This window comes from Lissotriton helveticus, chromosome 7, assembly GCF_964261635.1.
Source record: "Lissotriton helveticus chromosome 7, aLisHel1.1, whole genome shotgun sequence".
NCBI classification, from domain to species: domain Eukaryota; kingdom Metazoa; phylum Chordata; class Amphibia; order Caudata; family Salamandridae; genus Lissotriton; species Lissotriton helveticus.
In genome coordinates, this window is record NC_136068.1 from 469852321 (window position 1) to 469867716 (window position 15396).

At 40.3% G+C, this 15396-nt stretch overlaps 1 protein-coding gene across 2 annotated transcripts in view; it reads right to left on the minus strand.

The window, feature by feature from the left end:
• Positions 1 to 15396, minus strand: part of LOC144768624 (maestro heat-like repeat-containing protein family member 2A) — a 70277-nt gene that overhangs the window by 39405 nt on the left and 15476 nt on the right. For both annotated transcript variants that reach the window (XM_078652433.1, XM_078652434.1), the window contains exons 7-12: positions 13365 to 13472; positions 11408 to 11528; positions 8210 to 8250; positions 7752 to 7893; positions 4806 to 4858; positions 3549 to 3656 (exon numbers count right to left, since the gene is read on the minus strand). In XM_078652433.1, the coding sequence (XP_078508559.1) occupies positions 3549 to 3656; positions 4806 to 4858; positions 7752 to 7893; positions 8210 to 8250; positions 11408 to 11528; positions 13365 to 13472 (573 nt within the window). The remainder of the gene's footprint in view (positions 1 to 3548; positions 3657 to 4805; positions 4859 to 7751; positions 7894 to 8209; positions 8251 to 11407; positions 11529 to 13364; positions 13473 to 15396) is intronic.

Below are 15396 nucleotides of genomic sequence, written 5' to 3' on the forward strand. Positions count from 1 at the left end.
TGTATTCTGTGCGGCTTTCTCATGGGAACCCCAAACTTGCTAGGCGGTACCCAGAGATGTAAATTAGGCCTCCAAATAGTCTATTCTGATTGGTGTGTTACCCAAATCCTACCTTAGGACCAATCCAAATTGAGGGATTCTGACACTTTGCAACATTGGGGGGTGGTACACCGTCCCAAAACAGTATATCTACCCTGGGTTTACCTAGGGAAATGGTCCGACTTGTCTGGTTTAGCTGACCTGTCACTGACCCAACGCACTCAATAGGTGACTGAAGATACAGAGTACTGCGGAGCACTCTGTCCGAAATTGACCATAGACTAAGGTTTTACTAAACCTTAAAGTGCTGGCGGAGCACTTTGCTGGGAGTTCGCTGACCCAATCGGGGTCTTGATCGATAGCTGCAGAGAGGGTGGAGCGCAGGCGTTGCTTCCGAACTGCGGGTGCTGGTCCTGTCCTGAGGGTCCTGTCCGAGAGGTCCTGTCCTGATTCCTAATCTGAGGGTTTCCTGTCCTGTCCTGGGTGTCCATTCTGCACCTGCTGTCCTTTGAGGGGTATCCTTCCTTGAGGGTTTCCTGTCCTTAACTGACCCGTGGCCAGGGTTTGGTTTCCACACCAGTCTAGGTAAATATTACTCAGAATCTCCTGAAACTGCACCTTCCTATATTTCTGTCTTTTGCTTTAATAAAGACATACCTTTGCATGTGTTAATTTTCCATGCTTTTCCGCAACCATTTAATCATAAAGTCATTTGCATTTGTTCCATAACGTGTTCCTATGTTACCCTATCTGTTAGAAATTATATTTTGCATTGCAGTTTGTCATTTCCTGATATGGTCTAGAACCTCCCTACTTAAATTGTCTAAAGCACTTTTGCCTTAAACATAGCGTGTCTCTCTCTATAGACTCTCCTATAGTTATATAAATGTCCCGAACTCCTGTCTCATATTTTTGAGATAATTCTAGAATACTAGTCCTAATCAAAGCCTATCCCATCTTTAGTGATTCATCCTAAACGTTCGAATTCCTGATCCTTATTTTAATTGTGTCCTGGTTCCAGTAGGTTATAAATGGTTGCACTGACTTATTTGCTATTCAGCTATGTACTTTCTGTTATTCTGATTATCGATTGCTTAATTACTGTGAATTTGATGATTTCTGAATTTTACTAAATTAGATAAAGATTTTAAAACTTTCAGTTGTCCGTGGTCATTTTACAAAGGGTATTGAATGTTATTTGCTGGGTTTGTATTTTGCTGCCTTTCCTTTTACAGCTAGCTCCCTGATCCATTGTGGTCATAGGTATCCGTGTCGGTGGATGGTAAGTCGGGTACTCTGAGGAATAACGAGAGGGACTCACAAATATCTGATAGCAGACCGTGAGGTCATCCGATCAATGTATATGGTGATTTGAAAATATATGGGCCCGAAGCGGCGAAATTATTGGTCGGGTGACCCGCGCGCTCTATCAGAACAGTAGGGAAAGCGTTGGATAGCGTATGGGTAAAAATTAATATTCCAACTCCAAAGGGTGCAACAGTATTGAAAGCGTTGGATAGCGTAGGAGGGAAAATTACTATTCCAACTCCAGAGGTTGCAATAGTACGGACAACTTTGGATAGCGTCCCGGGAGAAATTACTATTCCCACTCCAGAGAGTGCATCAGTAGGGAAAGCGTTGGATAGCGTAGGGAGAAGAATTAGTATTCCAACTCCAAAGGGTGCAACAGTAGGGAATGCCAATTAATAAATATTTACAAAATATATTACACATAAAAAAATGTAATTAATTACAATTAAATTACTTCCCACCCTATTCCCCTATAAACCCACAACCCACTCTGGTACTAAAACATTACATTTAATAATAATTAACATTAATTACCAATTAAATAAATATTTTATCAATTAAAATAATTAATTGGCAATTAATAATTACATAAAAAATTAATTATTTACAATTAAATTACTTCCCACCCTATTCCCCTATAAACCCACAACCCGCTCTGGTACTAAAATATAACATTTAATAAAAATTAACATTAATTACATATTAAATTATTAATTTATCAAATAAAATAATGAATTGCCAATTAATAATTACAATTAAATTACTTCCCACCCTATTCCACTATAAACCCACAACCCACTCTTGTACAAAAAAATTACATTTAATAATAATTAACATTAATTACCAATTAAACAATTAATTTATCAATTAAAATAATTATTTGCCAATTAATAATTAAATAAAAAATGAATTAATTACAATTAAATTACTTCCCACCCTATTCCCCTATAAATACACAACCCACTCTGGTACTAAAACATAACATTTAATAATAATTAACATTAATTACCAATTAAATAATTAATGTATCAAATAAAATAATTAATTGCCAATTAATAATTAAATAAAAAATTAATTAATTACAATTAAATTACTTCCCACCCTATTCCCCTATAAACCCACAACCCGCTCTGGAACGAAAACATAACATTTAATAAAAATTAACATTAATTACCAATTAAATAATTAATGTATCAATTAAAATATTTAATTGCCAATTAATAATTACAATTAAATTACTTCCCACCCTATTCCCCTATAAACCCACAACCCGCTCCGGTACTAAAACATATAATTAACTTTACAAAAACATATAACACATACATAATAAAAATCAAAAAAATAATACAAATATCGATATTAATAACATCGAAATTAGTTACATCGATATATATGCTATCGATATTACTAACTTCGATATTACTTACATCGATATAAATGAATTAGATATTACTTACCTCAGGGTCGATATTCTGTCCTACGATTTTCTTGACATCGATATTCTGCACCTTCGAAATTTTAAACACGATATTTTGGTAGGTCGAAATTTTCAACTCGATATTTTGACTGTGTACCCACATTTACATCACCCCTCACATACAAAATGCCCTTACACAAGCACTTCTAATCGACATCAAAAATAAAAAGATCTCCCCTAAAGTGACCCTTCTTGTGGCTCGTAGGGCATTATAGCGCTGGACCTATGAGAAGCAAGCCCACTATGAAGCATTACATCCTCAGTGATGTGTGAGGGCACCAAGAAATAATCCTTAAGATTCCCCCTTCTTTGCCCGCCTTCCTTTCTTCTTTGCTTTTTGATAGGAACAATACCTCCACTGCTTTTTGCATGAATATGGCCTCACATCCCCTGAATGGGGATTGGCTCTAACATGAAGACTACCTATTGGCTAAAGGAGATCCATTAGGGAAATGAGTATAGCCCTGAAATGTTGTGGCTTTTATTGATTCAAGTGGAGAGGATTACCTCAGGGAGTTCATCTCCATCTGCTTCTTAGTAGGTCAGTCCTTCCAGGGAGTGGGAGAACCATACCTGATTTTCCCAACAGGCTAAGCCCAATGCTGTGTACCCATATTATAAAAATTACCTTTACTAATGGAATACACAGTTCTACCCTTCTCCGACTTTGTGTTAAATTGACTTCTCCAATGGTTCAATACTGACCCTTGAGAGCACTAACCTCCTCATTCACATGATGGACAAAACTGTCAATCTGTTCGGTGAGTTCTTCCATAAAAGAGACATGCCATTCTCTGTATGGGGCTTGTTTTAGGATAGTCGCCAGGAACTGCAAGAAAAACAGTGAGAGACTTTAATGCAGTAATAGAAACGTAAATGCAGTATCCACGGATGACTTCTGCAGTGATTTTGAGAAGATAAGGGTGAACAAACTTCAGCTAACAACCTCTGTAATGAAATTATATTTGGACATAAGAACCAGAGAACACATACAGCAATGCTTAAATAGTGTGGTGTGATATCAGTGCTGAGAAGAAACAGGAGGCCTTGACAGTGGCCGTGATTTACACAGAAACACATGCAACAAAACCATGCTGCCCACAAATTATTGTGAAAAGAGCAACAGTGCAGCCATGCAGACAGAAAACACATTGGGACTATGCAACAATATCACATACTTAGAAGCAGAATGCAAAAACATTTTGGGTATCCAGCAAGGGAGCAGAATGTAAATTTAGTGTTAACAAGGGTGAAGACTGAACACAAGGAACATAACATTTCATCTCAGGAGCACAATAGAAGCTCAGTGGAGTGTGATGGCCCGGCAAAACATACAGTGACAGAGTGACAATTCAAATGAAGATAGGGAGCATGGATCATGTGCCTATCCGATTGCAGAATATGAATTTACTGATAATGTGGAATGCAGTGGGAAGAGTGATAGTGTGACAATCCAGGGAAAGAAGAACTTTGTGCTAGTGTGACTATCCTGGGGGATAAAAAAGAGTCGGAGGAAACAATTACCAGTAAGGGGCTACATTTTTAGCCCTGTGCAACAACAGTCAGATTTATGAGTAATGCAATGATCACTGTGGAGCCTGTAATTTACCTGGGTAAAACATGCAGATAAACTCTGATACATGTAGGACTAGGTGTCGTAAGCATGCAATTTCCAGTTTTATGAATGTCAACTTGGGCCAATAAGGTTTTTAATGCCCCTGGTAAACATTACATATTAGGGAAATGTTATGTACCGGGTACAGCTGCTCCCCCTCTGTGCCCAATCATAATCAACATCATAGTAACGATCATAATCCATAGAAATAATAGGGATATGGTGAGAATATTGCAACCTCATAGCAGAACAGCACTATGATGGGGTGAATTTAATATCTGCATATATTCACGCTGAATGAGTGGCTTTGGAAAACAAAGAGACAAGCGTCATGTGTGACATTCATTAGCAATTCATCCTTACTGAAACAAGCGTGCATTTCCACTTTGCCAAGTCAAAGTTTCTTTCCGTGGAAGCTGAAATAGTAGTTGGTAAAAAAGAAATATATGTAAGTAAAAGTGAATAGCAAGCAACATTTCAAAGGCAATGTGCTTACATACCAAGCACTAGCAGAAGTAGATTCACACAATTCAAAGTGTGCAAAATGTGTTTGTTGGCTCAGCCTGTCCTGGGAATTGAGTTCAAGGTCATTAGTTGTTCATGTGCCCTTGATGTCACTCTTAGCTCCTTATATCTGGTTGTAATTTTAGGTTTATATATTCTGGTTTCCTTTCTTATATAACAGAAAGGTCACCACACCACTTGTTTGCAGAAAATCAGTTTATTACAGAGCTACTGCCAATAAGCATTTCAGCTGTCAGATTAAGCCTTGATCACATAGGGGATCGCCGTTGTGGTTCAGAGTAAAAAAGTGCATATGTGCTCTAAAATTACATACACATAGAAAAATACTCCTTTATTATATCAAAGACCAAAATATTTTGTAACACTTCTTAATTTGCTATAATACCCAACGTACTCCAATATAGTCCTAGGTAGTCGCACAAGCTTTTAACAACATTTGTCCTACCTTGCTCTACATAACAGTTCTGGCCCTGACCTTTTACCTAGTTAGGTGCTGCATAAATGTTGTGTAGTTTTCTCAAAAAACTAGCCTAATTTATTATGCATGAGGATTCTTAGTATCACAGCAGGATTACAATCTTGTGCATAATAACTCTGTATAAGGGTCACCACTATCGTCATCCTTGGCTTACATGCCCACAGAACCATGGCACATCTAGGTAGAACCCCTGATGGTACCTTTCATGTATATAAGTACCACATCTTTGCTGGGCAAGCCGGAAGAGAAAAAGATTCTATGCTGACATGCTGACACGAGACGCTGAAGTCCCTGCATGCAGACACTCCAGTTAGCAGTCGTCTGACATTACTTGTGGGTTGTCCACTCGAGACCAAGATGGGGTCCTTTGCTTTCTCACAACAGGTATTGGGGTTTGATCTTTCCTAGGAGGTTCTTGGCTATACTCCAACATACATGCTAGGTACACTTAGGTACATCTAGTTAGGGTTTGCATCGTAGGAGTACGCACTATTAACTTTATGTATTTATATGTCTGCATATATTCACTATTTTATCACCATGGTAGAATTCTACTTTTTATTTACTCTATTGGTGCTTGTAATCGTCTATATCTGTTTCTGTCTCGTGGTTGTTGCAGCACATGTATTTTATGCTAGAATGACTCTGGTTCAATAAATACTTATTGAAAACACCCCCACCATTTAGTCTGTGTATCTCTCTGAGATAAAGTGAGCACAAGTGACCAAGCAAAAAGTATTGTACTGTTTCCATGATCCCTGAGGGGTCAGGGTTCTCATGTTCGATAGTTGCCAGAAACTATTCTTTCCTTTGTAAGGTTGTGGGGCTTATAGTGGCACTGTCAGCTAGCTGGTCTACATACTAACATATTCTTTGGGGGTGTCTGGTATCAGTCTGGACACCAATCCCTTAGTTTATGTTGTCTAAAACGTGGAGATCCTTCATAGATTTGTAGGAACTACCCGACTAATTCACATAAGTGACATTATAATTTGCAATTAATTCTACCTTAAAAACACAATAAAACACTTCTGCATGATATCTGCTACACAGGCTGAAATATAAATCTTGTTTTTAAGAAAACAAGGGTGACTAACCTTACAGAAATATGTATCAATCAATTTATTAACAACATAATATCACCAACTTTTCTAAATGTTCCTCCATGTGAACTTCTCACATAGTAGGATTCAATTATGCAACATTTAAAACATTACTTTTAACTGCAACATATGGTTGTACCAGAGTTCTAACATTTTCTTTCATAATAATTGCTGTGAAATACCCTGTTCATCCTTAGTCATCACACAAACAATGTTATGCCCGAGTAGACTAATCTAACCTACCATGTACCCTGACTAATACCTACTTCTAATACAAACGCAGAGGGAGCGTTTGGTGTTTATAAATGTGTGTGCAAAATCTCTTCTGTATTGAGGCCACCAGGAGTTTTTGTTTCAAGTTTAGTCATTAGAAGAGTTGGTGCTACTGAGTTGTTACAATAAGTCACAATTGAAATAAAAGAAAAGGTGCCAAAACAGGTAGTGCTCTAAAATAATGTTGACCTTGGATATACTGAAGAAATATTTTTTTCTATGTTTATGGAATTTTTTGGCACAAATGTACTTTAAAATACTGAATCAAGATGCCGCATTCTTATGTGATCAAGGCTGCGTCTGACAGATGAAGTGCTTCATGGCAGAAGCTTTGTATTAAACTGATTTTTTCGGCAAACCAATGTGTCAACTGCCTTTCTGTTATATGCGGAAGTAACCCAGAACTTGCAAGAAGATACCTGACTCCGTTTCAGTTATTGCCTCATATGGTTTGGAGTATGGCATCGGCCAGCAACAAAGAAAAACTGTGACTATTTCTTTTTTTGCTTCCTTGTACAAGCCTTCAGCCAGACCTCCTCATCTGCTGGTCTAACGTGTCCTATCATTCACATTCTCTTCTGTCCTCCACAGCATACATCATGGGCCAATTCTGCCGTTGGCTAACTTCACTGTGAACAATGGCATTCTGCTTTTTCACAAGGAGCACATCCACACACAAATTATTTTCATTTATTAAGAATGTGACCTTTTGAGAACAAAACCGTATTTTTGATCTTGGTATGAACCTGGCATCATCTCCCACCACAATACAAGTTTATAAAAACGTGAAAAAAACATGAGTGGACAAGGTCTAAAAGCTAGCAGCCAACACCAGACTTAATGGCTTTGTCATTGGTCAATGGTTGTTTGAAATGCCATTAATACTTGTTTAAATTGTGTGCTCACTGGTTCATGCTTTGGGGGTCTCACCTTCTAAATATGTTATCAGCGGGGGGATCTTCTTTCTGAGGAGTTTTGCTAGAAATGGGTAATTTGCAGGAATCAGCTGTGCGAGAAGAGCCAAGACTGAAGTTCCCCTTTCGACATCCCAGCGAGGATATGAAGAAATTACCTGAAAACCCACAACAAAGAATTCAGAAAGTGATTCTGTCATGAGTTCCTATTCTCTAGCCTAAAACTTCTGGAAATGCTACCTTGGTCTCTACGCAGTACTTAGTACCAACCACATTTTGGCTGTTTCTGTTCAATGTAAGTAGCATGTCGTACTGATAACCAATTTACTGGAAATAAAACCATCAAATTCAAAAGGAAAAAAGCTGAGTTGAATTTAAGACCTCTATTAGCAGGTTGCATAGAAATGGCAGCAAACAACTTGGGAAGAGGGATCTGGTGGAATATGACGGGGGTGGAATGTGATACTCACTCACCAGCAATCTTACGAAGAGTCTGTGTATTGGAATTTCTTTAGCTGTTTAGGTACAAAAGAACGAAAATATGTCATACTCAATCCATAAATTACTGAGCAATACTTGCCAAAGGAAGACACATGGCTGACACACACACTTAAGACACGCAGTAGTACCTGTAAAGAAGATGATGGGTGATGGGTGGCATTTCAATGAGCCTCTAGCGGTCATGAGGATACTTTGAAATTCCTGCAAATACTGGCAAAGGCACCCTTACCACCCAGGGGTGTACAGTACCTTGACAGCCTATGCTGCAATTCTCTTCCTCCCTCCCTTAGTGGTTGCTGTCAAGGAATGAAAGCTGGAGGAGGAGCTACCTAAGCTGCCATTTATTTTTTATTTATTTTATTTATTTATTTGAACTTTTACCGCGCACAGCTACCCACAGTGGGTTTCCCGGCGCTAGGGACAGACTGGAGAAGAAGATGTCAAATAAGCCAGCAATACTGGAACCAGCTACTTATGTGAACAACAGCGTTTTCAGTGCTCTACGAAAGCGAAGAAGACTGGTCTCTAATTTAATGGCTGTGGGCAGGGCATTCCAATATTTGGGACCAAGGTAGGAAAAAGAACGTCCCCCCATCCATACCAGCTTAAATCTTGGTATGATGAAGTTCCCAATTTCCGAAGATCTTAAGGCACGTTTGGGCCTGTATGGTTGCACCAGCTTTTGTAGGTATGTGGGTGCAATGCCTTGCTTGATTCTAAACATGTAGCACAGTGTCTTAAACTTTATGCGGCTAGAGATCTTAAGCCAATGAAGATCATGCAAGGCAGATAATGCCGAAGTTCTTCTAGGAACATTCTTCAGAAGTCGCGCAGCTGCATTTTGTACAACCTGCAATACTATAACAGTGGCTACATCAGCGCCCAGATATAATATATTGCCATAGTCCAGGCGAGATGTTATCAATGCCTGGACAACCGTCCTACGGGAGGGAATGGGAAGCATCCATAAGATCTTTTGTAGCCACCTAAGAGTAGAAAAACAGGTTGCTGCGACCTTAGTGGCTTGCTGCTTCATTGTTAGCTTGTCGTCAATTTGGACACCCAAATTACGTACAGCATGTGTGGGTACAGGGAGTGAACCCATCTCATTTGGCCAGTGCTGAGGGCCCCAGAGGTTCTTATTTTTACCCAGAATGACCACCTCTGTCTTCTCCCCATTCAGTTTGAGACAGTTCCTCTGCATCCAGTCAGCCACAAGAGTGAGGCCCGATTTTAGTGCAGAGGGGTTATTCTCGTCTCGCTCTGATAGGGAAAAGACGATCTGGGTGTCATCCGCGTAAGAGAACAGAGTCAGCCCCGCCTGCTCTACGATGTTAGCCACGGGTTTTACATAAAGATTGAACAATAAGGGGCTGAGTATTGACCCTTGGGGGACACCCCGCATAGGTTCCTGCTACAGCTTTCATTGAGGGATAGAAGACTCCAGTGGGATAAGAGAGGATGCGTCATGAGCCGTGGACGTGCTTTACATCCTGAAGGACCATGGAAAAATGGGAGCCATTTTCTGACAGCGGATACCCCAGAAGAAAAGAGGACTCCAGAGCATGTTCTTGCATATCTATTTTCTAATACCTGGGGCAAGCAAGAACAAGCACATATTTTGCCTGTTCGATTCTGCTCAGGACTCCTAACATGAGTGACAAATAAATAGACTATGATACCATCTGCCCAGGTCACTTGCACTTTATCAACACATCCACTGGAAAGTTGAGCGGGGAGAGCTAATTGGAACCCTGGAATTATAGCAATTACAGGTATTCACCACCAGATGCGAATCTCCTTCGTAACCTTGGAGTCAGTCAAAATATTTATTTTCACTTACCATCATTGAGCATGCATCCCTGCTTACAAGTGAGGGCCAATAACTATGTATGGAGCTGAAGTCCCAAATGTTGAACCAGAAACATTGCAGAGACAAATATCATAACTAATAACTCCATGGAGAAATAAAATACATCCCTGTTGCGGTCGGCAAAAGTAACAACACATAAATAGGTACCATACCCAGCAGGGTATGATCAACATACTAGACAGAAGTAACATCATGGAGAGCAAGAATACTCCAAGGTTTGAAGAGGAGCATTAGAGCCCTGAGTAGCATCATGGTGTGTGGAAACCTGGGACAGTTAGTACATAACATTTAGGGGGTAGGAGCATTAACCAGACTAAGAGCTGAAACAAACAGGAAAGTCACTTTATGTCTGGCAAACTACAAAAAGTATGTAGGGATTATTTAAAAGCCCTTTGTGCCACCTGTGCATCACTTTTTGAGACACACCAGCAGTGCAACCTGCTGCTCCATATTTACAAGGACAGGTAAAGCCACCCTGTGTGGCTTTTAATGCCCTTGTAAATATGGCCCCTTTACACGCAACACTTGGTGTGGAACAGTTGTGCCATGGGTTTTGCTGTGAGATTTCCTGCGCAACACCCAAGGCTTCTGCCGCATTTCCAGATTTACAAGAAATAGTACACCTGGAAATCTGTAAGAATGCTACACCTCCCCGGGGGAGGTATAGGGAGGTGCAACAAGAACACATATTTGTATTTCTCCTCGTTGTTTACCTCTTTCTACGCGTACTGCATACTGCAGCACATTTAGGAAGAGGAAATTACCTATTGTGATTGTTTTTGTGCACAAAGGTATGCCTAACTGCATAAAAACAAAGATATGCCTTACTGCACAAAAACAATCATCCCTGTGACGCAGCCACCCTTGCACCATTGTACAAGGGTGCCTTCATAGGTGCATGGCAGCTAATTATGCACCAGCACTGGGAGAGCAAAGGGATCCATTATATCATTGTAGATATGAAGCATCCCGGTGCTGCGGAATTAACGCAGCGTGGCACAGCCAAATGGCTTGAGGCACAGCAATTAGTTAATTTCTTATGAATAAGGCTCACAGCGAGCAGCAACATCAGCACAGACACATCTATCTCTAAAAGGAGAGCAATAAATGTTATTTGAAATATTGACACCCACATTCTATAGTAACTCAACCATCACATCCAGAGCTAATGGACTGGTTCTTCAACTCATGCCTGATCATGACAAAGTAAGAGGGGATCTGGGGAGTGGAGGAGAAAGCATTAACCACCTTCAATGGTAGATCCCACTGTGTCAATGAGTAGGATGCTTAACACTCACCACATTCATGAAAGTTGATGCTTGCTTTCTTATCTACAACAAGTAGCATCTGGCACAGTGCTGGCACAGATGAAGTATAGTCATCTTCCAGCATGTAGCTCAAAATCTCTTTCCAAAATCCCTGCAAGAAAGAGCAGCGAATGTGTTATTAGTATCATTAGCATTTAATAAGGCTGCATTCCCACAGATAAACAGTCATAGCCAGTGGGAGGGTTTCTGGTGGGTCTTCTGGAGATGGGGCTACATTTGAATTATCCCCTTCCTGATACCATTCCTTGCTGATGGGGTCCAAGACAGATTGCTGGTATTACACTGATGTAGCACCAACCCTGTTCAATGCTACAATCCATGATTCTATATCCGAGCAATTATTTGCAGAGAATGAGTGCAACATTTATTCTCCAAAAACCCTGTGAGTGAGCTGCTTTGTAAATGATCTCATTATCTGCTGTTATCCTCATAACAATCACAAAAAAGAACTATCTTTATAAATGTGCCAGAGTGTGCAAAGCTATGGCTGGGAATGAACGACCCTGTTGATATGAAATATTGGTGCTTGATGTATCAAGTAGCAAATAGGAGATGCAGATTGAGTAGCTATGTTTTGCAATGTGACTGATGTGCCATTCAATCTCGTTTCAAAGTGGCTATTTAGACTATTTTGGAAAACCTGACTCATTAAAAAAAATGAGGTAGGATTCGACAATCTTCTATGAATGCCGGAAATGCTGGGAATGAGGACTGCACGGGACAGCAGAGCTCTATCCCTGCAGCAGAGGAAACAGACTTTACATCGCGTCTCAAATCACGCTGTGCCTTAACAACTTGGTCCAAACCACTAATAATAATAATAATAATAATAATAATAATAATAATGAGATTTATAAAGCACATAGCTGCGTCAGCTGCGTGTCCCAGCACTGGGGTATCAGTCCTATTATACAGAGTAAGAATATGAATTCCCCTAATCTAAGTTAGCGTGAAAAAACATGTTTTTAAATTCTTGCGATATTGTATTTCAGATTTTTCTTGCCTAAACCAAAGTGGTAGGGAGTTCCACATCTTGCCTGCCAAGTAGTTGAAGGAATGGCCTCCAATGTGAGCATTTTTGATTCTGGGGATAGATGCAAGAGAGGCATCAGCTGATCTCAGATTTCTTTTAGGAAGATACGGTGTGATCAGAGGTGAAGATATTTAGGGCCTTTATGATTGAGAATCTTGTGACAATAGCACATGGCTTTGAAATATACCCAATGCCTTAACGGAAGCCAGAGCAGCATTGGTAGAGCTGGGGCTGATGGTGAGTGTCTAGGCAGATGAAATAGCAGCCAAGCTGCCATATTCTGCACCCACTGTCGTCTTCTTCATCATGTCTGTGACACTCCGCGATACAGAACAATGCAGTAATACAGTCTCAACATGATTAAAGACTGGACCACTGTCTTTCTGGCAGCTTCTGGCTGGAAGACAAGATGTTTTTAAGGTATTTAAGATTCCAACACATTGCCCTGCAAGACTCGTAATTGCTGTACGTGCCCTAATGTGTCTTTTCAATGCATTCCTTTATCAAGCAAGCCAATACAACCACTTCCCTGAAGGAAAGCATTGTTGGACTAATGTTGTACTTTAAGTCCAACTCTTTCCCTACAGTTGCACAGACTGGAGTTGGAATAGTAAATACTATTCCAAAGTCCAGTGCTTTCCCGAAGGCAAATCATGGTAACGACGGGTGAAAAAGGAATGCATTTTAAACATGCATTCATGGTTCAGATCACTATGCGCATATTTCCCACATACAAACATGCAGCAGAGAGAGCTTTACTAAAACATGCTATTATGTGAGTTAGAGGATAATGAAGATAACCTGGGAATTGAGGAGTCTTTGGACATTCTGCAATTTATATTTTGTACACTTCTAGTTTATTGACTCACCTTATTTCACATCCTTCTCACTTACCTCGTCAGTATTTTTATGGCGTAATGCAATTTTATTGAGGAGCTGATAGATTTGGATGTGGATGGTCTCTTCTTCAACATCAGATTCAGGATCCATGTGACTAATGCCCTGTGAAAATGTGGAAAAGCAAGAGAAGCAAAGTAACATATATTTTCACATCATTTTCACTGTGTTTTCTCTCCTCATGGAGGGTCAAGAGATTTGAGAGTGAAAACATCACAATTTTCAAATCAAGGTTGTAAGCACAGAGAGAACCTCTTGGCTTAAATTCAAATGTGAAATGAAAACCACTAGCCGCAAACATGTAAATAAAAATGTATAAATGAGGTTATGCACCCATGTTCCGCTCTACAGAGAATAAAAGTATATGATTGAATCAAAGGAGAGAGTGAGGACTAGGTAAGCTAGTCCGGATCCCCACTTTTATATGTCAAAATCAAAGAGGACTAGCTAAGTTACAAAGGGAAGGACTCAATGGAGTACGTGTGTCAAGGAAACCAGTAGGTTTTTCAGAAAGCCCTCACCCACCAACCTAGTTGGTGGCATGCTTCATCATCGGGCCCACCACAGTGGCACCTAGCGTGCCCCGGGTGTGCTTCGACGCCAGATTACTGCGGAGCTGGTATACTTGCTGAGTGTGCAGTGTAGTGAGTGTGAAGGTGAAAATTAAAAAACCATACAGATGGTCCCAGTACCCGAGGGTAAAACAATATTTTAATTTACTGGGCCTCTGTTGGTGTATTAAAAGGCAGACGGACGCTTTGGAGTATGGATTATGACCTCCAGTGTCCTGTGTGGTCTACATGTTTCAGCCTGGCCTTTCTTAATTTAAAACAGGCTTAGTAAATAAACACACTCACTATAATTTAGTTTATTTATTTAATTCACTTTTTACACATACTCACTTGGTCCTGAGGAAAGCCTGTTTTAAATTAAGAAAGGCCAGGCTGAAACATGTAGACCACACAGGACACTGGAGGTCATAATCCATACTCCAACGCGTCCGTCTGCCTTTTAATACACCAACAGAGGCCCAGTAAATTAAAATATTGTTTTACCCTCGGGTACTGGGACCATCTGTATGGTTTTTTAATTTTCACCTTCACACTCACTACACTGCACACTCAGCAAGTATACCAGCTCTGCAGTAATCTGGCGTCGAAGCACACCCGGGGCACGCTAGGTGCCACTGTGGTGGGCCCGATGATGAAGCATGCCACCAACTAGGTTGGTGGGTGAGGGCTTTCTGAAAAACCTACTGGTTTCCTTGACACACGTACTCCATTGAGTCCTTCCCTTTGTAACTTAGCTAGTCCTCTTTGATTTTGACAATACAAGTATATGGTCATTTGGCGGAGAAGTGTATAGCATTCATATACAGTGAAAATACCGGTGGACTCACTTATAATATGTAAGGTTCTGATGCACTGGGCACTACATCTGACACATTGCACCTCTGGCACCACAAGGTAGTCTCTCTTGCTCACTACAAAGATTGTGATGCCCCATGAGGCCTCCCCTTGCTGCTTGATGGGGAAGTATGTGCTACATTATGGTACTTCTTACACTCAATAAGACAAAACCGGGAACTGCATTTTTGGGAGGCAGTGTTGATATGAAATACTGATTTGAAGTATGTTTGTGCTACTTTGTGTAGGATTTGGTAATTTGCCCTGTTAGGCATTTCAACGATAAAGCGGGGTATGTAACAGGAAGGAGCCCACTAGATAATGTATTATCAGTGAAAAACACAGCTTATCAGTGCATTCGCTGAATGCCCATGTGCCTTGCCCAATCACCCAAGAAATTTCCCAGTTAGCCCCGGCAAAGTCTAAGGGCCAGTTGTCTCACTTAGGCTGGATTGTGTGGTAGGCCTATGTACTGCATGGGAGCACTGCTGTTGAGACGTGTATGGAGCGAGTACCATTCTCACAGTGTCTGAGCATCTTATTTCTTTGCACTCATGCCAGCCAACATGTGCATCTGGTTACTAAAATGGGATCTAGGTATTCAAGCACCATTGTTACAATGC